The following is a 25011-nucleotide window of genomic DNA, read 5'->3' on the forward strand; positions in this document are numbered from 1 at the left end:
TGAGGACGGAGAGCACAGAGGACAAATCCCCCCGGCAGAGCCTGGTGGGAGAGGCCGTTTTGAAGGGCTCCCCGGCGCAGGAAGGCAGCGGGGAGGAAAAGGCCCGGAGATGCCCCCGGAGGAGGGGCTGCAAAGCCAGCCCAGGGAGCTCTGAGGAGGAAAGACCCGTCCTGTGCCGGGAAGGCGGCCGGAGCTTGAGCTGGAGCTCCGAGCTGGTGGTCCCTGAGCAGCCTCCCAGCAGGGAGAAGCCCTTCAGGTGCTTGGAATGTGGGAAGAGCTTCAGGGACAGCTCCGACCTCCTCAGGCACCAGCACATCCACACTGGGGCACGGCCCTACTCATGTACGGAATGTGGGAAGAGCTTCAGGCACAGCTCCAACCTCCGCATCCACCAGCGCATCCACACTGGGGAACGGCCATACGAGTGCTTGGAATGTGGGAAGAGCTTCAGGGACAGCTCCAACCTGATCCAGCACCAGAACATCCACACTGGGGAACGGCCCCACACGTGTGGGGAATGTGGGAAGAGCTTCAGGCACAGCTCCCACCTGATCCGACACCAGCGTATTCACACTGGGGAACGGCCCTACAAGTGCTTGGAATGTGGGAAGAGGTTTCAAAGCAGCTCCAATCTCCTCAAGCACCAGCGGACACACACAGAGGAGAGGCCCTTCCGCTGCACCGACTGTGGGAAGGGCTTCAACCTGAACTCCCACCTCATCACCCACCGGCGCATCCACACCAGAGAGAGGCCCTTCAAGTGTGGGGAGTGTAGGAAGAGCTTCACCTGCAGCTCTGCCTTGACCCTACACCAACGGGCCCACCGGTAATGGAAAGCCCTATGAGTGTCTGACTGCGGGAAGAGCTTTGGGCGCTGCTCCCACCCCGAATGAACCCCCTGATGGTGAGGCAACCCCTGGAGTCCAGTGACTGTCAGTCCATCCCTTTCTACCAGAAAGGACCAGTCCCCTTTCCCAGGGGCAGGTTGTGCCAACAGAACCCTTCTTGGGGGTGTGTGGAGATTCCTGCCTTGGCTGGGACCCCCCAAGGTCACTGCTGGAGGTTGAGAGCAGAGATCTCCCCACGAACGTTGGTCTGGGGGAGTTCCATCCCTCTCTAATTCATAATTCTTGTTTTGGTGCCAGCTTGAGTAGAATTGCTTCAACAATTGCTTTTTGCTTTAGTGTAGAGCACTGTCCCATCTTATCCTGTACTACTGGTAGTTTTAGTATTTCTATTGTGCAGGAAATAATTCTGATGAAGATCTTTTGTCTGATCATTTGTAACCCTAAAGAATTCGTTTCTATCAATAGATTGGAGTTGTCATCATTAAAGCCCTGGTTCAGTCCCACCTCTGTAATTCCTGTCAACTGAAAGTGTTGGCATAACCCAAGGCTGAGATTGGATCCAGCAGCCCCAGCACCCCACAGTCAGTTGAGAGCTCAGGGGGGCACCCCCCTTTCCCAACCTTCTGTGCCCAAAGACCCCCATGGGACTGTCTGACCCACCAGACCCCCCCCCTCTTCCACCCTTCTCCCTGTTCTTTCCACTTTTCCATGGTCCTCAATCCCCAGCCCCTCCCAGATCAGTTTAGGGGTCCCAAACCCCACTTTTTCCCCCCTCTCTCCTCCTTCCACATCATCCCCCCACTCCCCAGCCCCCTCATGCTCATTTTGGGGGTCCCACCCTGCCCTTTCCCCACTCTTCTCACCTCTCCTACCCATTCCCCATCATCCCCCAAACCTCACTGCCCTGCCCCCCTCCACTTTTGGGGGGTCCCACTCCCCTCCCACTCATTTTGGGGTCCCACCACCCCTTTTATCCACTCTGACCCCCTTTTCCCACCGACCTCCCCCTTCCCACCCCTCTCTCACCCGAGAGCTCCTCGCCCGCAGCTGGGGGGGCTCCCAGCACCACCAGTGCCCAGAGAAGCCCCCCAGAAAAGGGGTTGGGTGGGGTCCTGGCTGGGCTCTGAGTGTGTTTGGGGGTCCATGAGGGGCTGTGGGGAGGTTTAGGGGTCCCAGCGCTTTTTAGGGTGAGCTGGGAGCCTATTGAGGGGCCGGTGCCCTCCCAAAGCCCCCCCAGAGTGGGGTGACATGGGGGGAACACAGGGGGTCCCCATTCCCGATCCATCCTGGGGCTGATTCTGACCCCCCAAACTCGGCCCCACCCCTTGGGATCCTCCAAACCCCCCAGTGCCCCCAAATAACCGGGACTGGGGCAACTGGGATCATACTGGGAGCAGCTGGGCCCCTGCTGGGGTCATACTGGGATCATACTGGGAGTGACTGCAATAATACTGGGAGTGTGTGAGAGGGACTGCAGCCATACTGGGGATGAGTGGGATCAAACTGGCTTTGTACTGGAAGTGTCTGGAAGATCCTGGGATCATACTGGGGGTGACTGTTATCCTTCTGAGATCAAACTGGGATCATACTGGGAGCAGCTGGTTCTATGCAACTGGGAACTAGTAGGATACCACTGGGAGCAACTGGAACTATGCTGGGCACAACTGGGATCATACTGGGAGCAACTGGGCCCACAGTGAAGGTGGCTGGCATCATACTGGGAGGGACTGGGAACATTCTGAGGGCAGCTGGGACCATGTTGGCCCAACTGGGATATACTGGGAGCAAGTGGGATCACGCTAGAGGTGACTGGGATCATACTGGGAGCGACTAGGACCACAGTGGGGGTGACTGGGAGTGGCTGTGAGAAACTGGGATCATACTGGAAGCTACTGGGAGCAACTGGGAGTGAGTGGGACCACAGTGGGGGCAACTGGGATATACTGGGGGAGACCAGGAATGACTGGGAACATACTGGGATTGACTGGGAGCATACTGGGAGTAACTGGGAGCAGGCTGAGGTCGACAGCGATATACTGGGAGAGATTGGGAGTGACAGGGATCCTACTGGGAGGGCCTGGAACTACAGTGGGGTGACTGGGAGCAACTGGGACCATGCAGGGAGTAACTTGGATCCTACTAGGAGAGACTGGAATCATACTGGGATTGACTGGGAGCATGCTGGAGGCAACTGGGATATACTGGGAGTGGCTGGGATCGTTCTGGGAGTGACTGGAACCATAGTAGGGGTGAAGGGGAGCAACTGGAACCATACTGGGGGCAACTGGGATCATATTGGGAACAACAGGACCCCTACTGGGGTCTTATTGGGAGTGACTGCAATAATATTGGGAGTGTGTGGGAGGGACTGCAGCCATACTGGGGATGAGTGGGATCAAAGTGGGTTCCTATTGGAAGTGTCTGGAAGTTCCTGGGATCATACTAGGGGTGACTGGACTCATACTGGGATCCTACTGGGAGCAACTGGGACCATGCAGGGGGAAATGGCATCGTCCAGGCAGGGACTGACAGTGCCTGGGGCCATCCTGGACTCAGACTGGGAGTCCCTGGGAGGGAAAGGAACCATCCTGGAGGGGGCTCGGAGCAACTGGGCCCACCTTGGGGGCAACTGGGACTCTATTGGGAGTGACTGGGGTGACTTGGATCATAGTGGGGAGTGACCAGGACCATACTAGGACCATCCTGGGCGTGACTGTCCGTGCCCAGGATCATACTGGGAGTGACTGGAACTATGCAGGGGGGGACTGAGAGCAACTGGGATCATGCTGGAAGCAACTGGGAGTAACTGGGAGTGACAGGGTGCATGCTGGAGGCAACTGGCATGAACTGGGAGTGACTGGGATCACACTGCTGGGAACTGGGACCATCCTGGGGCAAGTGGAAGTCACTGGGTGCAGTGGGTTTCTGTGGGTTGGTTTTGGTAGCGGGGGGCTCCAGGGGTGGCTGTCTCTGTAATGTCACCCTTGTCCTTGTGAAGTCACCAATGTCCCCAACATCACTGTGCTTGTCACAACTATCTCTTTGTTGTCACCATTCCCCTGCAAGGTCACCAGTCCCCAAAGATGTCATGGATGTCCCTGTGATGTCACCAGTGTCACTGATAATGTCACTGGTATCTCTGAGGTGTCACCCCTGTCCTTGTGAAGTCACTGATGTTCCCAATGATGTCACTGATGTCCTTGGGATATGTCACTGGTCCACAATGATGTCACTGCTGTCCATGTAATGTCACCACTGTCCCCTGTGATGTCATCAATATCCCCCATGATGTCACTGGTGTCTCTGTGTTGTTATCCAGGTCCCCTGTGATGTCATCGATGTCCCTGTGACATTATGGCTTTCCCTTTGTTGGTAACAATTGCCTGTGATTTCACAGGTTCCTCTGTGATGTCACCACTGTCCCCAATGATATCACTGGTGTCTCTGTGTTGTCACCTCCACCCCCTGTGATGTCACCACCGTGCTGAGCCATGGCACCATGTCCCTGTCATGTCACCGATGGCAGTGATGTCCCTGTGACATCATAGTTATTCCTTTGTTGTCAACAGTTTCCTGTGAGGTCACTGGTCCCCAGTGATACCATCTATGAACCTGGGATGTCACCACTATCCCCTGTGATGCTACCAGTGTCACCAATAATGTCACTGATGTATCTGTGATGTCATACCTGGCCTTGTGATGTCACCAATGTCCCCTGTCATGTCAGAGGTCTCCCTGTGACATCACAGCTGTCCCTTTTTTGTCAGCAGTCCCCTGTAATGTCATTGGTCTCCAGTGATGTCACTGCTTTCTCTGTGTTGTCACCACTGTCCCCAGCAGTGGCATTATGTCCCTGTGATGTCATCGATTTCCCTCTGATGTCACCTGTCACCTTCGATGTCAGCGACATCCCCGTGATATCACAGGATTCCCTTTCTTGTCACCAGTCCTCTGGGACATCACTGCTCCCCAGTGATATCACCGATGTCTGTGTGATGTCACCACTGTCCCATGTGATGTCATCAATGTCCCCAATGATATCACTGGTGTCTCTGTGTTGTCACCTCCACCCCCTGTGATGTCACCAATGTCCCTGTGACATCACAGCTCTCTCTTTGCTGTAAGCAGTCCCCTGTGATATCACTCATCATCAGTGATGTCACTGCTGTCCCTGTGATTTCACCACTGTGCCCAGCAGTGCCACCATGTCCCTTTGATGTCCCCGATGTCCCTGTGATGTCACCAGGCCCCTGTGATGTCACCAATGACTTTGTTCCATCACGGCTGTCCCTTTGCTGTCAACAGTCCCCTGTGATGTCATTGATCCCCAATGATGTCACCCCTGTCCCCTCTGATGTCACAGATGTCCCTGACATTGTCACTGGTGTCTCTGTGATGTCACCCCTCTCCTTGTGATGTCAGTCAAGTCCCCTGTGATGTCAGCAGTGTCCCTGTGACATCACGGCTGTCTCTTTGTTGTCAACAGTCTCCTGTGAGGTCACTGGTCCCCTGTGATGTCACCACTTTCCCCTGTGATGTCACCAGTGTCACAGCTAATGTCACTGGTGTCTCTGTGATGTCATCCCTTGCCTTGTGAATCAGCAATGTCCCCTGTGATGTCACAGATGTCCATGTTGATGTCACTGCTGTCTCTGTGGTGTCACCACTGTCCCCAAAAGTGGCACCATGTCCCAGTGATGTCACCAATGTTGCTGTGACATCACTGCTGTCCCTTTGTTATTATCAGTCCCCTGTGATGTCACTTTTCCCCAATTATGTAACCTCTGTCCCTGTGATGTCACCACTGTCCCCTGTGACATCAGCAATGCTCCGATGATTTCATTGGTTTCTCTGTAATTTCAACCCTTTCCTTGTGAAGACACCAATGTCCCTGTGACATCAGGGTTGTCCCTTTGTTTTCAACAGTCCCTTGTGATGTCACTGTTCCCAAATGCTGTCATTGGAGTCTCTGTGATGTCACCACTGTTGTTGTGAAGCCATTGATGTCCCCTGTGATTTCAGCAATCTCTCTGTAACATCACGGCTATCATTTGTTGTCACCAGTCCCCTGTGAGGTCACTGGTCCCCAGTGATGTCACCCATGTCCCTGGGATGTCACCACTGACACCGATAATGTCACTGGTGTCTCTGTGATGTCACCTCTGGCCTTGTGAAGTCATTGATGTCCCCTGTGATGTCACAGATGTCCCCGTTGATGTCACTGCTGTCTCTGTGTTGTCATCACTTTGCTGAGCTGTGGCACCATGTCCCCATCATGTCATCCATGTCAGTGAGGTCCCTGTGACATCACAACTGTCCCTTTCTTGTCAGCAGTCCCCTGTGATGTCACCCATCTCCCTGTCATGTCATCACTGTCCCCTGCGATGTCACCAATGTCCCCGTGACATCATGTCTGTCCCTTTGTTGTCAACAGTCCCCTGTGATGTCAGTGGTCCCCAGTGATGTCACTGCTGTCTCTGTGATGTCAGTACTGTCCCCAGCGGGGGCACCAGATCCCCATTAGGTCACTGATGTCCCTGTGATGTCACCAGATGCCTTTGACTTCACCGATGGCTCTGTGACATCGCAGCTGTTCCTTTTGTTTTCACCAGTCCCCTGTAATTTGTAATAGTGAGGTCCCTGTGATGTCACCAGTGTCTCCTGTGTTGTCAGCAATGTCCCCAATGTTGTCACTGGTGTCTCTGTGATGTCACCCCTGTCCTTGTAAAGTCACTGACGTCCCCTGTGGTGTCACCGATGTCCTTGTGACAACAGGGCTTAGCCTTTGTTCTCATTAGTCCCCTGTGATGTCACTGGTGTCTCTTTAATGTCAGCCCTGTCCCTGTAAAGTCGCCGATGTCCCTGTGACATCAGGGTTGTCCCTTTGTTTTCAACGCTCCTCTGTGAGGCCTCTGGTCCCAGTGATGTCATCAACATAGCTGTGATGTCACCAGTGTTGTTGTTAAGTCAGCGATGTCCCCTGAGACATCACGGCTGTCCCATTGTTGCCACCAGTACCCTGTGATGTCACTGGTCCCCAATGATGTCACTGCTGTCCCTGTGATGTCACCAAACCCCAGTGATGTCACTGATGTCCTTGTGACATCAAAGCTATCCTCTTGTTTTAACCAACCCCCTGTGATGTCACTGGTCCCCAATGATGTCACCCATGTCCCTATGATGTCAACACTGTCCCCTGTGATGTCACCATTGTCCCTGATGATGTCACTGATGTCTCTGATGTCAGCCATGTACTTGTGATGTCACTGATGTCCCATGTGATGTCACCGATGTCTCTGTGACATCATAGCTGTCTCTTTGTTTTCTCCAATCCCCTGTGATGTCACTCATCTGCAGTGATGTCAACAATGTCCCTTTCGTTAGGGTTAGGGGTCAGGCTTAGGGTTTAGGATTTAGGGTTTGGGTTGGGGTTAAGGGTTAGGGTTTGGGGGTTAGGGTTTAGGGTAAGGCTTAAGCTTACGTTTAGGCTTAGGTTTTAAGGTTAGGGTTAGGGGTAAGGTTAGATTAGGGTTAGGTTTTAGGTAATGTTTGGGTTAGAATAAAGGATAGGGTTAGGGTTAGGGTTTAGAGTTAGGATATGGGGTTAGAGTTTAGGATTAGGGTTTAGGGTTAAATTTAGGGTTTAGGTAAATTTTTGGTTAGAGTAAGGGATAGGGTTACGATTAGGGTTTGGGTTAGGGTTAGAGTTAAGGTTGTATGAGGCAGAAACATCCCCTTTCTCTTGCCCTTCTCGGTGTATGGGGCCAAAATCACCCTTGTCAGGGAGCCCCTGCAGGCTCTGCCCCTCCGGTGATCCAACAGTGGCCCCTGCTGACCGGGATTGGAATTACACCAAAAAGCGAGGAATACCGGACTGTTTCCTTTTTTTTTTGAGGGGGGGTTTTGGTAGAGGATTACTCGATGATCCTTGTGGGTCCCTGCCAACTTGGAATATTGGGTGTGATTCTGTGAAGTTCCACAGGGCTGTGTGTGAGGAGAGAGCAGGGGGTGAGCAAAGCAGAGAAGGGCAATGGCAGCACAGCCCTTGAGCACTGTGAGGACACAGCACAGGATCCAGATCCAGAGGGGAATGGCTGACCCTGGAAGAAGGGTGGGTCACAATGTGGACAAAATATGTCTAGGAGGGCTGAGCACTGGAGTGCTGCTGAGAGGGGCAGGACAGGGCGTGTCCTGGGCACAGGGCAGGACACAGGCTGTGTGGATCAGGCGTGCAGAAGTGATGGGCAGAGCTGCTCTGGGGAAGGCAGGAGGATGATTGCTTCCTTCAACCCCCAGGGGACTCTGAACAAAAGGGTTGATTTTCAACACTTCCCAATGGGTTCAGGGCAGAGTGTAACACCTGGGAGGTTCTGAAATGCTTTAGGCATCAGAACCTGGAACCACAAACCACACAAAAACTGGGTTTGGGGTGTTGTCAAACAGGGGAAAAAGGAGATGTGGGATGGAGCCACATGGGTGGGAAAATTCTTGTCTAGTAAATCCTCAGTAATGGGAAAGTGGAAGGGGCACGGGGCTGAGCTCTCTCCAGAGCCACAACTGAGCAGGGCATTCAGTCTTTGATCCTCACAGTTAACAGATGGTGGATCTGGGATCCCCACGGTGTTCCAGTGTGTGCAGGACCTGGGGGATCTGCAGACTCTCAGCCTGTGCCTTTCTCCTCCCAAGCAGTTGGTCAAACTCCCAGGCAGGCACAGCCACCAATGGTGAAGGATTCCCTCCTCACACTCCCAGTGACCCTCAGCATCAGGGCCAAGGTTGCTCAGCTGCCACCATCAGGACATGAGGAGGTTCATCAACTGGGATCTCACTGGGTTGTAATGGCATATCCTACTAACTGCTTCCTTTCCCCATCACACCTTCTCTGGTCTCTCCTCTTTTTTTAAGAGCCCATGTCAGCCAGTTGGGCAGATTTGCATGAGCTGGTTGGTTCCACATTCATGTAAAGGATCAAGATGGGAGCTGGGGGAGGAGTTCAGTGTCTGGGATGGTCCCTGCACAGGACACCAAGAATCATGAGCTCTACATTTCTCTAACAGACAACAACCCCTGGACTAAGACAATATTCCCTGTCAGAGGCAAGTAATAACTTGTGAGCCCTTTCTACTCTTCTTTCCTCCTGGATCTGTTTTGTCCACATTGTGATCCACCCTTCTTCCAGGGTCAGCCATTCCCCTCTGGATCTGGATCCTGTGCTGTGTCCTCACAGTGCTCAAGGGCTGTGCTGCCATTGCCCTGCTCTGCTTTGCTCAGCCCCTGCTCTCTGCTCACACACAGCCCTGGGGAACTTCACAGAATCACACCCAATATTCCAAGTTGGAAGGGACCCACAAGGATCATCGAGTCCAACTCCTGAGCCTTCACTGGACCATCCCCCAGAGTCACACCACGTGCCCGGGAGTATCGTCCAAACGCTTCTTGTACTTGCACCAAGCCAGCAGTGCTGAACCCCCACACAGGCACCTCCTGCTCCCACACAGCAGCATCTCCAGCCTCTGGGTAAGGGAGAGGTGATGCAGCCATCTCCTAAGTTATCCCAAACAGGGCATTCCTGTCCAACCTTGATGTCTGCCTCACCCCTCTGGGAGGATCTGTGGGCATGTGCTGGGAATTCCTGGAGTAGCTGCCATTGCTGGAGGAGCTGTGTTTCTGCTGTTCCCCCCACTGTCCTGGTTTTATCTCTTCTGAAGGAAACATTTGCTTGGAGAGGCCTCAAAACACCCCCAGGTCCTTCTCCATGAAATACCCCAGCTCTCAGTTTTGTGAAATCCTCTGGTGCAGGCAGGGAAGATGTCCACACAAGTTCTCTGAGAGGGGCAGAGGCAAATGAGAAGAGCCTGCAAGATCTCTGGGCTGTAAACAAAGCATGACTTTGCACCTTTCTCAGTTTAATGAGACAAAAGTATTTGGCTAAGGAGGGCTATTTTTAAAGAAGACCAAACTCCTCCTTCTAAGGAATTGAAAATCAAAATTAAGAGTGTCCAAGTATGGGGAGGAATTATGGAGAAAGCAAAAATAACAGCCCCTTCCTTAAGGATATATGTGTATTTGCAGAACAAAGAAAGAGCACAAAAACAACCAAAGAATCCTCTACCAAAAATTCCCCTCAAAAAAAAAGGAAACAGTCCGGTATTCCTAATTTTTTGGCGCAATTCCAATCCCGGTCAGCAGGTGCCGCTGTTCGATCACCAGAGACATCACTGAGAACCAATGACATCACAGGTGACTGGTGAAAAAAGGGGACAGCCGTGATGTCACAGGGAAATCGTTCACATCATGGGGACATAGAATCATAGAATCATAGAATAGATTGGGTTGGAAAAGACCTCCAAGATCATCAAGTCCAACCCCTGATCCAACTCTAATTACTATATCATGGCACTAAGGGCCATGTCCAATCTCTTTTTAAAAACTTCCAGGGATGGTGAATCCACCACCTCTCTGGGCAGGCCATTCCAATGTCTGATCACCCTCTCTGTAAAGAATTTCTTCCTAACATCTAACCTAAACTTCCCCTGGCAGAGCTTGAGCCCATGTCCCCTTGTCCTGTTGTTGGTTGCCTGGGAGAAGAGACCAACCCCCACCTGGCTGTAACTTCCCTTCAGGTAGTTGAAGAGAGTGATGAGGTCACCTCTAAGCCTTCTCTTCTCTAGACTAAATAACCCCAGCTCCCTCAGCCTCTCCTCATAGGACTTGTGCTCAAGTCCCTTCACCAGCCTGGTTGCTCTTCTCTGGACCCGCTCCAGCACCTCAATATCCTTCCTGAACTGAGGGGCCCAGAACTGAACACAATACTCAAGGTGCGGCCTCACCAACGCAGAGTACAGGGGAAGGATCACTTCCCTGCTCCTGCTGGCCACACTGTTCTTGATGCAGGCCAGGATGCCATTGGGTTTCTTGGCCACCTGGGCACACTGCTGGCTCATGTTCAGCCTCCTGTCAATCAGCACCCCCAGGTCCCTTTCCACCTGGCTGCTCTCCAACCACTCTGTGCCCAGCCTGTAGCGCTGCAGGGGGTTGTTGTGGCCAAAGTGCAGGACCCGGCACTTGGCCTTGTTGAACTTCATTCCATTGGAGTCAGTCCAGCTCTCCAGTCTATCCAGATCCCTTTTCAGAGCCCTCCTGCCTTCTGGTAGGTTGACACTCCCTCCCAACTTGGTGTCATCAGCAAATTTGCTGATGAAGGACTCAATAATATCAACAATCCCTGATACACCTGCCCTGATTTCTGTGTTGAAGATGCTTCTTCAGTCCTTCTCTGGAGCTGCAGGGGCAGTGCCTGTGTGCAGAGCTGGAGGGAAGAGACTCCCAGCACAGCAGCACAGCCAGGGACAAGGGCACTTGTTCTTTCCACATCTCAGCTTTGGGAAAGGCTGGGGAAGGTTGGGAAAGGTGTTAACAGGGTGGTTTTGCCTGAGGGGTTAAACATGGGAGAGGGTCTATCTTCACAATTCCCAAGAGAAGAGATGGCAGAAAGCTGCCCTGCAGGTTGTATTTGAAGGAAGAGGAAAAGAGACCGAGGGGAAGGGGTTTCTTTCCTGGAGGGCAGGGCTGTCGTTCGCTTGCAGAAGCCCCGCGCTGGAATTGTCAGTCCCACTGCCAAATCTGAATCTGGACAAAGATTCCTGCCAGACAAAAGGTGGCAGGACAGAAAGTTCTTGCTGCCCATGGAGTGCCCAGGGTGTCCCACCAACTGCACCTGAAACCCGAAGGTTATAGGCTTTCTTTCCTGGGGAAAAGGCTGTGACTTCCCAAAGATTCCCATGGCAGATGGGTGCGGCTGCACTGTGGGGGTGTGGGGCGTTGGTTCTTTGGTTTCCAGGGGTTATTCCAGAATGGAGAGGATGGGCTGTGACATCATAAAAGGGCACATGGGTGGGGCTGCATTCTGACCTTGTGGGGTGTTGGTTCTTTGGTTGCCAAGGGCTATTCTGGAACAGAGAGGGTAGGCTGTGACATCACAAAAGGGCCTCAAGCACAGGGGTTGGTTTAGTGGGTGAACCCTGGCTGGATTTCAAACACCCACTAAAAGCTGCTACCTCCCCCGCCCTCTGCAGCTCCACTGAGGAGAGAAAAAAAACAGCTGAGGATTCCTGAGTAGAGATAAGGGTGGGGAGAAAGTCACTTACTAACGGGTAAAACAGACTCAGAGTAGGGATAGTACTTAAATTTATTCCTAACAGGATAAAAGCCAAAGAGTGAGAAATAAAGCAGTCTGAAAAACACCTTCCCCCCACCCCTCCTTCCTTCTCAGCTCTCCCTCCTCCCCCCAGCGGTGCAGGGGGACGGCAATGGGGGTTACAGTCAGTTGTTGTTTCTGTCACTGCGCAGGGAGAGGAGTTGGATCCTTCCCTGCTCCCCTGGGGTCCCTCCCATGGGAGACAGTCCTGGATGGACCTCTCCAGTGAGTCCATCCCTCAGACAGCAGCTCTTCCCACCCTGCTGTCCCGTGGGTCCCTCCTCCATGGGGTCAGTCCTTCAGGGATGAGCTGACCCGGCGTGGGTCCCCCACAGGGACCACGAGTCCTTCCGCGGGAAAAACCTGCTCCAGCCTGGGCTTCCCTCTGCACGGGCTGCAGGTCCCTGCCAGGATCTGCTCCATCCTGGGCCTGTCCCGGGGTCACAGCCTCCTTCCTGCATCCCCCTGCTCCAGCGTGGGAGCCTCCAGGGGCTGCAGGGGGGTCTCTGCACCCCGATGCTCCCCAGGGTCTATGGGACCTCAGCTCTGAGTCCTCTGTCCTGGAGCACCTCCTGCCCCTCCTTCTGCACCGCCCTTGGGGTCTGTTCCCACGTTCCCACTCTGCTCTTCCCTGGCTGTAATTCCTTCTGGCCCTAAATCTGTTATCCCAGAGCTGTTCCTGTTGCTCCTGATGGCCTTGGCCTTGGCCAGCGGCAGCAAGTCCGTCCTGGAGCAGCTGGCATTGGCTCCACGGGGCAGGGGAAGCTTCTGGCAGCTTCCAACAGAAGCCACCCCTGGAGCCCCCCGCTACCAAAACCCACCCACAGAAACCCCCTGTCTTGTGCAGCTCTTTCTCCAAGCCAAGCAGGTGGGAGTTGGTGCCAAGGAGCTGAAACCTGCAGGCCCAGCCTTTAGTGGAGGAAGCTCAGATTTGCCCAAGGTTGCTTTGAGTCCCAGGGCTTGGATGAGGTAATGGTGGGGTGGGGATAGGGATAAACTCTGATGGATTGTCAGACATAAAAGGTCTTGATTTTGGTATCTACTCAGACTGAAATAGGAAGTGCTTGAGATCAGTATTGTCTGGGGATTGCTAATATCAATGTAAAAACAGGTAAAAAGTAAGCAGGTTACAAAAAGACATCTTTTATTGTGGTTTTATTAATACAATATATTCATATTGAATGCACTTCAGAGATCTGTCTAGTTAACCACAAAAGAACTGAAGACTTAGAGGTAAATTATTCCCAGGGACCTGTCTGGTTAAGATGCCATCACTGAGAAGAGAGTGTGGAGGAATGAGCAGCCAAGGACACCATCCCTGGGGCTGGGGCAGCAGGAACTCAGAGTGACTGGTTCCAGGTGGCAAATGGACTGTGGGATGTTTCTGTGAGAGCCCATAATGGCTGTGCTGCTTTCAGGGGGAGTCCAGTTAAATTTCTTCCCCATGGCCAGTGCAGGGCTGTGTTTTGCATTTGTGGTGAACACAGGGTTGATAATCCCAGAGTCACAGAATATGCTGAATTGGAAGGGATCCCCAAGGATCATCCAGTCCAACCCTTAGCCCTGCACAGGACCATCCCCAAAGCTCACACCATGGGCCAGAGAGGATCATCCAAACACTCCTTGAGCTCTGTCAGCCTTGGTGCTGTGCCCACTGCCCTGGGGAGCCTGTTCAGTGCCCAACCACCCTCTGAGGAAAGAACCTTTTCCCAAGATCCAGCCTAACCCTGCCCTGACACAACTCCAGGCCATTCCCTCAGTCCTGTCCCTGGTCCCCCAGAGCAGACCTCAGGGCCTGCCCCTCCTCTGCCCCTGCCCAGGAAGTTGTGACTGCAGTGAAGTCTCCTCAGTCTCCTCTTCTCCATCTGAACACACCAAGTGCCCTCAGTGTCCTCACACGCCTTCCCCTCCAGGCCCTTCCCCATCCTCGTGGCCTCCTTTGGACACTCTCCAATGGCTCAATCTCTCCCTTCCATTGTGTCCCCCCAAACTGCCCCAATCTTGCAGGTGAGGCCACCCCAGGGCAGAGCAGAGCAGGACAATCCCCTCCCTGATGCCCCCAGCACAGGCTTGGCCCTCCTGGCTGCCAGGGCACTGCTGACTCAGGGCCAACTGGCACCCACCAGCACCCCCAGGGGCCTTTCCCAGCTCTGCTTCCCAGCCTCTCATTCCCAGGGTGTCCATCCAGCCGGGGTTGCCCCATCCCAGGGCAGGATCCAGCCCTTCCACCTGTCCAGGTGTCTCTTCAGGGCCTCCCTACCCTCGGGGGACTCAGCAGCTCCTCCCAGCTTTGTGTCATCTCCAGACTTGCTCAGTGTCCCTTCCAGCGCTGTGTCCAAGTTACTGATGGAGATGTTGCAGAGCACAGGCCTGGGATGGAGCAACTGGGGTCATACTGGGAGTGACTGGGATTATAGTGGGACTGACTGGGATCATACTGTATGAGACTGGAAGCATACTGGGGGTGGCTCGGATCCCACTGGGATCATACTGGAGAGACTGGCATTACAGGAGTGTGAATGGAACCTTCCTGGGGGTTACTGGGAGTTCCTGGGCCCACACTTGGAGTCAACTGGGGGCACATTGGGAGTAACTGGAAGATACTGGAACCATGCTGGGGGGGACTGAGACCACAACTGGGGCAGTTGGGATCACAGTTTGGGCTACTGGGAGCAACTGAGGGAATCTGGGATCATCTGGAAGCAACTGGGAGTAACTGGGAATGACTGGGTGCATGCTGGATGAAACCAAGGGAGTGTGGGGTAAGTGCAGACTCCCAGGTCTGGGTGTGGGGGGTGTGATGGGCCGGCCTGTGTGTGATTGAGGAGTGACTGCAGCTGTTCTGCCCTGATTGGCTTAACCACTCCCAGTGGGAGGTGAATGGGATAAAACCCTGGACCAGGAGCAGTGAAGGGATTGCTGTCCATCAAGCCAGGAGTCACAGGTAACTGAATCTGGCACTTTTCCAGAGTTTTCCAGTTTTTCTGTAGCTTTCTCTGTTAGTTGCCTGAAGATGAACACCAACCCTTTGTGCCACTGGGTTCAAATGTGATGGCTTTGGATCATGCTCTGTTTCGTCATCAATTGAAGGCTGGACCGCCAGAGGAGGCTCAGGATGAGCAGTTGCATGAGAGGTCCTGGCTCCTGAAGTTCACATTGCATTGCCTTGACTTGCTCCTTTCTCCAGTGCTGCTTTCCTTGCCTATGGTAATCCTTCAGGAATTCTTGGGATTTTGGAGGGTTGCCTTTGAGCAGGATCATCCTCTGTGTCTCTGCTGCCTCTGTCAAATGTCTCCATGAGGAACCTCACCCGTGACTGGCGAGGCAGAGTTGGGATATTTGTGTCTCCACAGGTCTGCTGAGGAGGATTTCCTTCCCTGCAGTCAAAGATGTTCTTTGCCCTGTGATGACAATGTCCCTTTTTGTCTCTGCCCTTCCTGGGGCAACTGGGAGTGACTGGGAATGACTGGGGTGACCAGGATGTGCTGGCACTGTCTGTAACCACAGTGGGGGTGGAGGGGTTTGACCTTGGCCAGATTTCAAATACCCATCAAAAGCTGCTCCATTCACTCCCCCTCTCCCCTTCTCTGCAGCTCCACATAGGAGAGGAAAAAAAAACAGTTAAAGAATTTCTGAGTAGAGATGAGAACTGGGAGACTCATTTACTAATGAGCAAACCAGACTCCAAATGGGGATAGAACTTAAATTTGTTGCTAACAGGATAAAAATTAAAAAGTGAGAAATAAACCAGTCCTAAACAAACACCTTCCCCCCTCCTTCCTTGCATGTTCTCCCTCCTCCCCCCAGCAGGGCAGAGGTCGGGGAAGGGCAAAAAGGTCCCAGCCAGATGTGTCTTTTGCCACTGTTAAAGTGAGTCCATCTCTTGAACCGCAGCTCTTCCCAATCCACTGTCCTGGGGGTCACTTCTCCATGGGGGTGAAGGGGTCTCTGCACTCCAATGCTCTTCTGTGTCTGCAGGGGCACAACCTGCATGACCAAAGTCTTCCCCCCGGGCTACAGGGGGGGATCTGATGGCTCTGAGTCCTTCCCCTGTTTCCGTGGGGTCCCTTCCCACGGGAGACAGTCCCTGATGGGCTTCTCCAGCGTGAGTCCCTCCCTGGGGCAGCAGTTCTTGCTGCTCTGCTGTCCCTTGGGTCCCTCCTCCATGGGGTGCAGTCCTTCCCAGACGAGCTGCCCCGCCGTGGGTCCCTTCCCGGGCTCACAAGTCCTACCCGGGACGAGTCGCTGCAGCGCGGGGGTTTCTCTGCAGGGGCCACAGGTCCCCAGCAGGACTCTGCTCCACCCTGGGCCTGCCACGGGGGCACAGCCACAGCCAACATAGGGCAGGAAAAAAGAGAAAAGAATGAAAAAAGAAAGAAAAACGGAAAAATTGGAAAAGAAAGAAATAAGGGGAAAAGAGAAAAGAAAAAATAAAATAAAAAAAAGAAAAAAAAAAAGAAAGAAAAAAACCGAAAAAATGGAAAAAAGAGAAATAAATTAAAAAAGGAAAAAAGAAAAAAAACCAACAAAAATGGAATAAAGATTAAAAAAAGGGAAAAAAGGAAAAAAAAAGAAAAAAGAGAAAAAAAATAGAAAACATAAAAAGGAAAAAATGACAAAAGTAAGAAAAAAAGAAGGAAAAAAGACAAAGAAAAAAGAAAGAAAAAAGGAAAAAAGAGGGAAAAAATAAAAGAAAAAAGGAAAAAAAGGAAAATAAAACAAAAAAAAGAAGGAAAAAAAGAAAAGGAAAAAAAGGAAAGGAAATAAGAGGAAAAAGAGAAAAAAGAAAGGAAAAAGAGAAAAGAAAGAAAAAAAGTAAGAAAACAGAGGAAAAAAGGAAAAAGAGAAAAGAAAGAAAAAAAGTAAGAAAACAGAGGAAAAAAGGAAAAAAGAGAAATGAAAGGAAAAAGAAAGATAAAGAAAAAAAGAAAAGAGAAAGAAAGGAAAAAAAAAGATAAAGGAAAAAAGAAAAAAGAAAGAAAGGAAAAAGAAAGATAAAGGAAACAGAAAAGAGAAAGATAAAGGAAAAAAGAAAAGAAAAAGAAAGTAAAAAAAAAGAAAAAAGATGAAGGAAAAAAAGAAAGAAAAGAGACAGATAAAGGAAAAAAAAGAAAAGAAAAAGTAAAAAAAGAAAAAGAGAAAAGGAAGATGAAGGAAAAAAGAGAAAAGAAAAAGAAAGATAAATGGAGAAAAAGAAAAGAAAAAGAAAGTAAAAAAAGAAAAAAAAGAAAAAAGATGAAGGAAAAAAAGAAAGAAAAAAGACAGATAAAGGAAAAAAAAGAAAAGAAAAAGAAATTAAAAAAATGAAAAAAGAGAAAAGAAAGATGAAGGAAAAAAAAAGAAAAGAAAAAGAAAGATAAAGGAAAAAAAGAAAAGACAAAGGAAAAAAAGAAAAATTGAATAAAACAGGAAAAAACGAAAGAAAAATAAAAAAAAAAAAAAAAAAAAAAAAAAAAAGAAAAAAGCCAAAAAGGAAAAAAGAAAAAAGGAAAAAAAAGAGGAAAAAAAGAAATAAAACAAAGAAAAAGGAAAAAAAAAAGAAAAAGGAGGGGTGGAAACAAAACAGAAAGAAACCATAAATGTGGTGTTATCACTTGTGCCTATCCCAGGTGTAAGAAATGTGTGCTCTGTATTTAAAACAAATACTTTTAAAACAAAAAGGGGGGAATGTGACACCTCAAGTATACAAAGCTCTGTTTACCCTTCGTTTTTTTGGATTTGAATCAACAAGTATTGAACAAAACCCCCCAGCAGACACCTGATGACAAGGCCCTCTCGAGTGCTCAGCATGGGAAGGGCTCTGCTGGTGCATGATAAAGGCCATATCCTCATAAAACCCATAAATGTCATAAAAAACTCTGCCCTCATAAACCCCACCCACTTCATAAAAGTGCAGGCCTCATAAAGACACTGCTCTCATAAAGCCCATAAACCTCACAGTGGTGCAGGGCTCATAGAGCCCAAACACCTCATAAAAGAGCTCTCATCATGAAAGCTCTGTCTTCATAACACCCTTACATGTCATGATGGCACTCTCCTCATAAAACCCATAAACCTCATAAGAGGCTCTCCTCATAAAGTCTCTCTCCTCATAAACCCCATCCACCCCATAATGGTGCAGCCTCATAAAGGCACTGTCCTCATAACCCTCACACACCTCAGAATGGTGAAGGCTTCATAAAGCCCCTGTCGTCATAAGGCCCATAAACCTCCTCATGGGGCTGTCATCATGAAAGAGATGTTCTCATAAATGCCACAAACCTCATAAAGGCTCTGTCCTCATAAACACCATAAATGTCATAAAAGCACTGTCCTCATACACCCCACACACCTCATGACAGAGCTCTCATCATAAAAGATCTCTCTGCATAAAGCCCAGACGGGTCATAAAGGTGCTGTCCTCAGAAAGCCCATACCCCTCATAAGAGGCTCTCCTCATAAAAGCCATGTCCTCAGAAACCCCATAAACGTTGTTCCCTAAAAGGCTGCAGAGGAAAAAAGACTCCAGGGCAAACTGGGCAGGAGGTCAGACAAGCAGCAGAGGTTTCCATGAGCCTCCAAGATCCAGGAATACAAACCCACACCACGTCCCTTCCAACGCAGGGGTTACAGTTTTTATAATGATTTCCACCCAATGCCCGTCCCGTCCCCGCCCCGGTTCTGCCCCGCTCTGCCCCAGGAACGCCCGTGGGGAATTGAGTCTGGGGGAGTTTGGAGCTTTGAGCCGCTGCAACTACAACTCCCGGCGTGCCCCGCGCGGAAAAAGGGGCGGGGCTTCTACCCGCGGTGCGCGCGCACAGCCCCGCGGTGGCTGCCGGGAAAGCGATGGCGGCGACAGCGGAATCTGCTCAGCACTGTGAGACCTGTCGGGGGCTGCGGCGGGGCTGGGGATGCGCTCGGGGGCTGCGGGGAGCGCGGCTGTGGGCGGGAAGGCTGGAGGGCTCGGCAGAGTGGAGAGGAGGGGCTCGGGGGTTCCCGAGGAGGTTTTGAGGTCCGTGAGGGGCTCTCGGAGGGGATTTGGTGTCCTGAGGGCGCTCATAGGGGAGGGTGAAGGTGCCTGAAATGGTTTCGGGGGTCCCTGAAAGGGCTGGGGCCATAGAACCCTCGGGGGGGCTGTTTAAACGCCATGGCTGCACTGCGCAGGCGCCGGTGGAGTTTCCACGAGGGAACTTCAACTCCCATAAGGCCTCGCGTGGTGCCGCCATTGCCGCTCGTGCCACAGCGCCCCCTGCCGGCTGGGCGGACCGACCGCAGGGAAAGCGGGTCCTGAAGCCCCCCCCGAACCCCAGAGACCCCCAAAACTCAGCACACAGAGACCCCACAGGGAGGGGGACTCAGGGGGTCCCTAAAGCCTATCAGTGGGGTTCAGGGGGTCCCTGAGTCCTCAGGGGAGGAGTCCTGGCAGTGCCACCCAAAGTCTTGGAGGGACATTAACGACATGCGGGTAAGGGGATCCCAGTGCCCCCAGTATAGCCCAGTGACCTCCCAGCGGCTCTCAGTATGGCCCAGTAACCCCCCAGTGACCACCCAGTGTTTCCCAGTGACCTCCCACTGCCCCCCAGTATGGCCCAGTGATCCTGCAGTGAGCACCCAGTAACCCCCAGTATGGCCCAATAACCTCCCAGTGTCTCCCTTTTTGCCCTAGTAATCACCCAGTAATCACCCAGTCCCTTCCAGTGCCCTCCCAGCATCCCTCAATAACGCCCCAGTCCCTCCCAGTGCCCCCTGGTTCCCCCCAGTGTGTCCCAGTATCCCCCAGTAATCACCCAGTGCCCCCCAAGTGTCCCCAGTGTGTTCCCAGATGCCCTTGACCTTTCTGTGAGCGTGGGGGGACGAGGCTGTTTTGGAGGTGAGAGGGTCCAGGAGGGCCTTCTGGGGGAGGTGGAGGGTTGGGGACATCAGGGATGGGGCTTTGGGACAGTGGGGAGGGGTTTAGGGACAGTGGAATGGGGGATGTCAAGGGGGGAATTGAGGCTATGGGGAGGCCCTGGGGACACTGGAGACACCAGGGGGGTCTTGGGGTGCCAGATGGGAAATTGAAGACACCAGGAGGTTCTTGGGGACACCATGGGGGTCTCAGGACTCACCTGCTTGTGGTGCTGCCCCTCCTGTCCCCCCCCGGCCCAATAAGGCCCCCAAATGTCCCCTAACCCCCATTTTTCCTTTAAACACCTCCCCCTCAGTTCCCTTTGACCCCTCAATGCTCCCAAGACCCCTTTTAACTCCCCCAAATGCACCCAGAGGCCCCCAAAATGCCCCAAATCCCAATCAAACCCCTCAAAGAGGGATCACCCGGCACCCTGGGACAGGAACACAGTGGGCTGTACTGGGGGTACTGGGCTGTACTGGGAGAGCACTGAGGGGGCACTGGGCTGTACTGGGAGAGCCCTCATCCCCAAAGCCCCTCCCCTGGGCATCCGTGCCCCGGTCTGGGAACCACGGCGGGGTTGGATCAAGGGGTGCACTTGATGATCTGGGAGGGCTTTTCCAAGCCGGCTGATTCTGGGATTCTCTGGGTGCCATTGCCAGGGCAGCACATGCTGGAGGCTCTGTCCACAGGGGATAGATGTGTCTGTGCAGACACAGAGACAAGGTCAGTCTGCAAAGATGTGGGGTTAGGAAAGCAAGAGAAGTTGTGGGGTGGTTGTGGGAGGAGAAAGAAGCCCCCAGGCCAGTGCAAGCAGGCCCCCCTGGGCTTGCACATCATCTGCCCTCCCTGCAGGTTCCTGTGCTGGAGAGCAGGCCCTGAGGTGGCCCTGAGCAATGGCCCGGAGGTGAGCCCAGAGGTGGCCCTGAGGTGGCCCTGAGAAGAAGTGGAAGGCAGAGGTGGTGCTGAGGCAGGAGAGCCCCGTGCTGGGGAAGAGGCTGAGCTGGGAGTGCCCAGCAGCGAGAAGGTGCTGTGTCCATGCCCTGTGTGCCAGGTGAGCTGGGGCTTTGCTGCAGAGCTGCGGGCGCTGATTGGAGCGGCTGCAGCTGCTGAGCTGGTGGCACCAGGAACACAAAGTGTGCCCGGCCACGGAGCCTGCAGGGAGGAGCAGGGACAGGGTCAGGGCCACTGTCAGCCCGGGGCTGGCTGGGCAGACACAGCAGTTTTGGGGTCCCCCTGGGAGCTGCCGAGGGTGGAGGGCGGAGCGGGCGATGCCGGAGCTGGGGGACCCCCGGCAGGCTGGAGGGGGGAGCACGGAGAGGGAGGAGCCCCGGGACCCCCGGGAGCCTGAAGTGGGGGGAGCGGAGAAGGGGAAGCCTGGAGAGTGGGGACCCCTGGGATCCCTAGGACAACAAGGTGGAGAACCTGGAGAGGGGGAATGTCTGGGAAGGCGGCACCCCAAAGGTGAGAGTCAGAGGAGAAGGGACCCTTGGGACCCTCAACACTCCCAGCATCCCTAAGTGGGACCCCCAACATCCCAGACAGGGGAGACCCTCTGAACCCTAAACAGGAGAGACCAGAGAGGGGGAACTCCTGGGAGAGTATTTTTGGGCTAATCTTCATAATTTGGAGTATATTTCAGTTGAATCTGAACTTTTTGCAGTTTGGGGGGCAGGGGTTTTCTTGCTGTTTCTAAGGGTGGTTTGCGTAAATCTTGGTGATTTGGGTTTTTCTGGGCTGAATCTTGGTGTTTTGGAGGTCCCTAGGACCCTGAATTTGGTAGATAGAGGAACCTTTGGATTCCTGAGACCCCCAACAGCCTGGAGAGGGCAGGGACCCCATAGAGGGGAGACCCCAAATACACACGGGACTGTCAGCAGCCCGGACAGGGGGGACATCCAGATTCCCAAAGGGAAGAGACCAGAGAATTCCTGGCTGGGGTTTTTTGGCCTGAATCATGATGTTTTGGAGGTTTTTCTGGTCCCAGGATGCCTGGTGAGCTCTAGAGATGGACTTGGGCAGGAGGAACCCCCAAGCCAACGCGCTCAGCCCTTGTTTCCCCCAAGCAGGATTTGTCCTTCCCAAAGCTTGGGCAGATGGAGGAGGAGGCTGCAAGGAAGAGGAAAAATTTGCAGGCCCCCCAGGCAGGTGAGGAGGAAGTCAGTGCCCCTTTGGCCCTGTCTTGTGGTGCATCTGTTGAGCAGCCTCCCAGCAGGGAGAAGCCCTTCAGGTGCTTGGAATGTGGGAAGAGCTTCAGGAAGAGCTCCCAACTCCTCAGCCACCAGCACATCCACACTGGGGAACGGCCCTACACGTGTAGGGAATGTGGGAAGAGCTTCAGGAGCAACTCCAACCTGATCCAACACCAGCAAATCCACACTGGGGAACGGCCCTACACATGTGGGGAATGTGGGAAGAGCTTCAGGCACAGCTCCAGCATAGTCAAACACCAGCATATCCACACTGGAAAACGGCCCTACAAGTGCTTGGAATGTGGGAAGAGCTTCAGGGACAGCACTGACCTGATCCGACACCAGCACATCCACACTGGGGAACAGCCCTACACGTGTGGGGAATGTGGGAAGAGCTTCAGGCACAGCTCTGCCCTGATCAAACACAAGCGCATCCACACTGGGGAACGGCCCTTCAAGTGCTTGGAATGTGGGAAGAGGTTTCAGACCAGCTCCAGTCTCCTCAAGCACCAGCGGACACACACAGAGGAGAGGCCCTTCCGCTGCACCGACTGCGGGAAGGGCTTCAAACAGAACTGGCAACCTCGTCACCCACCGGCGCATCCACACTGGGGAGAGACCCTACAAGTGTGGGGAGTGCGGGAAGAGCTTCAAGCAGAGCTCTGACTTGACCAAACACCAACGGACCCACCAGTAAGGGAAGCCTTACAAGTGCCCAACTGTGGGAAGAGCTTCGGCCGCTGCTCCAACTCCATCATGTGTTGGAGAACCCACCTTGTGAGCAGCCTTGGGAACAGCCTTGGGACCCACATCCCCAGTGACCCACACTGGGAATACCCCTGGCTGGATAGTATCACCCTGACCAGACCCAAGATCCAATACAGCAAATAATCAAGCTACCACACAAGATCAACTGCTGTAGCCAGGGTGTTTTCTTGGTGTTAATTGTGCTAAAACCATCCTGGTTTGTCAAACTTTGCTTTTTCAAGTGTGATTTTACAGATAAGCTGAGAGCTAACCTAGAAAGGTGTGACTGACAGTCAATCCCTTTATACTATAAGAGGTCCAGTCCCCTCTCATGCAATCAGGCTCTTTCTGACAAAACCCTCCCTGGGGTGTGCGTGGAGATTCCTGCCTTGGCTGGGGACACCCTCCAAGGTCACCCCTGGAGGCTGAGAGATCTCCCCACGAGTGCTGGTCTGGGTGAGTTACATCAGATCTCTACTTAATAATTATTTCTTTTCTCGTAACTTTATTAGAACTGCTTCAATAATTGCTTTGTCACAGTGCACTGTAGTACTCTGTGCTACATTATACTCTACTAGGAGGTTTTCAGTGTTTCTATTTAGTGTTTATGTTGTGCAGTGAATAGTTCTGATTAAGGTTTTCTGTCTAATCATTTGTAAATCATGTAAATTACTCATTTTATATAAATATTCTCGTTTTGCCATCATTAAAAACCTGTGGGACAAAGTGGTTTAAGAGCTCTGGAATTCCTTTAAATTTAAACTGCTAACACAGTCTGGAGCTGAGAGAGGATTCAGCTGTGCCTAAAAACCCTTCCCTGGGATGTTTAGAAAGCCAGGGAGTCCTTCCTGCACCTTGAGACTCTTTGGCAAAGATGATCTCTGAGGTCTTTTCCAAGTTAAATATTTCCACGATTCTCATTCTCTCTGGCCCACGGGCATCTTCCACAGCCAAATGGTGATGGATTCCCTGTCTCCCTGCAGCAATGGGGGGGAGGAGGTTGAGTTTGCAAGGAAGGAGGGGTGGGGGGGGAAAGGTGTTTTCCAGATGATTTTATTTCTCGCTGTCTTGCTCTGATTGTGTTTGTAATAAATTCAGTTGTGATGGCAAAAAGGCATAAAAGGAGGTGGCTCAGTTGGGATACCTTGCCCTGTTGAGCCAGGAGAAGGTAATTGCCTGAGGTTTGCTCTGCCTGTGTTGCTGTTAGAACATCTCAGGAGCACTGGTTAATAATCATGTTCTCTTCTGCTCACTGGAGACCAGAGTGTCATTATAGAAAGAATGCCAGGGAATAGTATACAATAGGCCACAAGGTCAGAAATCAGGTAAACTAGGTGTTTGAATTAGATGTAGGGGCCCAGAGCCAGGGTGTAACCATGGATCTAGAGTGTATAAAATGGCTTGCTTTTGCACTTCTGAGCCCAGCAAGTTTGTCCAGCATTGAATAAACACAAATAGCTTGCTGCTTAAAGGTGCAAAGTGTCTCTCAGCGGTTCTTTTATTCTGAGGTTTTTTGGCATCAGTTAATATATATCCCCACTGTGAGTCTGATTTGCTCCTGAAGGTGCTCAGTGAGTGACCTGTCCCAAATCTTCTCTCAGCTTGTGAATCCTTCGGTGCTCTTTTTCTCTTCTCTTTCCAGTTGTAGAGGGGAGTGAGAGAGAGGCTTTAGGGGGTCCAGCCAGGGCCAACCCACTACACCTGCTATCTGTGCCCAGTGAGTGGACCTGGTGATAGAACATAGCACGGTGATCCTCCCTCCCGGGCAGACCTGGTCTCTTATCCCAGAGGTAGACCTGGTTTCTGATCCCACTAGGTAGACTTGGTGTCTTATTCCAGCAGGTAGACCTGGTCTCTGATCCTACTAGGTAGACCTGGTGTCTTCTCCAAGCAGGTAGACCTGGTCTCCCTAGCCTAGTGGGTAGACTTGGTCTCTTAGCCCAGCAGGCAGATCCAATCTCCTTGGCCTTGGGGGTAGACCTGATCTCTGAGCCAAGCAGGTAGACCTGGTCTCTGATCCCAGCATGTAGACCTGATGTCTTATCTCAGCGGGTAGACCTGGGGTCTAATCCTAGCGGGTAGACCTGGTCTCTAAGCCTGGTAGGTAGACCTGGTGTCTTATCCCAGCAGGTAGACTTGGTCTCCTAGTCTAGGTGGTAT

General features: G+C 52.3%; 1 protein-coding gene and 1 pseudogene across 1 annotated transcript; both read left to right on the forward strand.

The window, feature by feature from the left end:
• Positions 1-5: 5 nt before the first annotated feature.
• LOC126650124 (gastrula zinc finger protein XlCGF49.1-like) lies at positions 6-1351 on the forward strand (the record flags this gene model as incomplete). Its single annotated transcript, XM_050334593.1, has 1 exon — positions 6-1351. A coding segment is annotated over one exon (825 nt), but the record flags the coding sequence as incomplete, so codon positions are not given.
• Positions 1352-18845: 17494 nt separating this feature from the next.
• On the forward strand, positions 18846-23825 carry LOC126650123 (zinc finger protein 773-like; annotated as a pseudogene).
• Positions 23826-25011: the final 1186 nt, after the last annotated feature.

This window comes from Myiozetetes cayanensis, unplaced genomic scaffold, assembly GCF_022539395.1.
Source record: "Myiozetetes cayanensis isolate MyiCay16 unplaced genomic scaffold, myiCay2020 scf551, whole genome shotgun sequence".
In the NCBI taxonomy this organism is placed as follows: domain Eukaryota; kingdom Metazoa; phylum Chordata; class Aves; order Passeriformes; family Tyrannidae; genus Myiozetetes; species Myiozetetes cayanensis.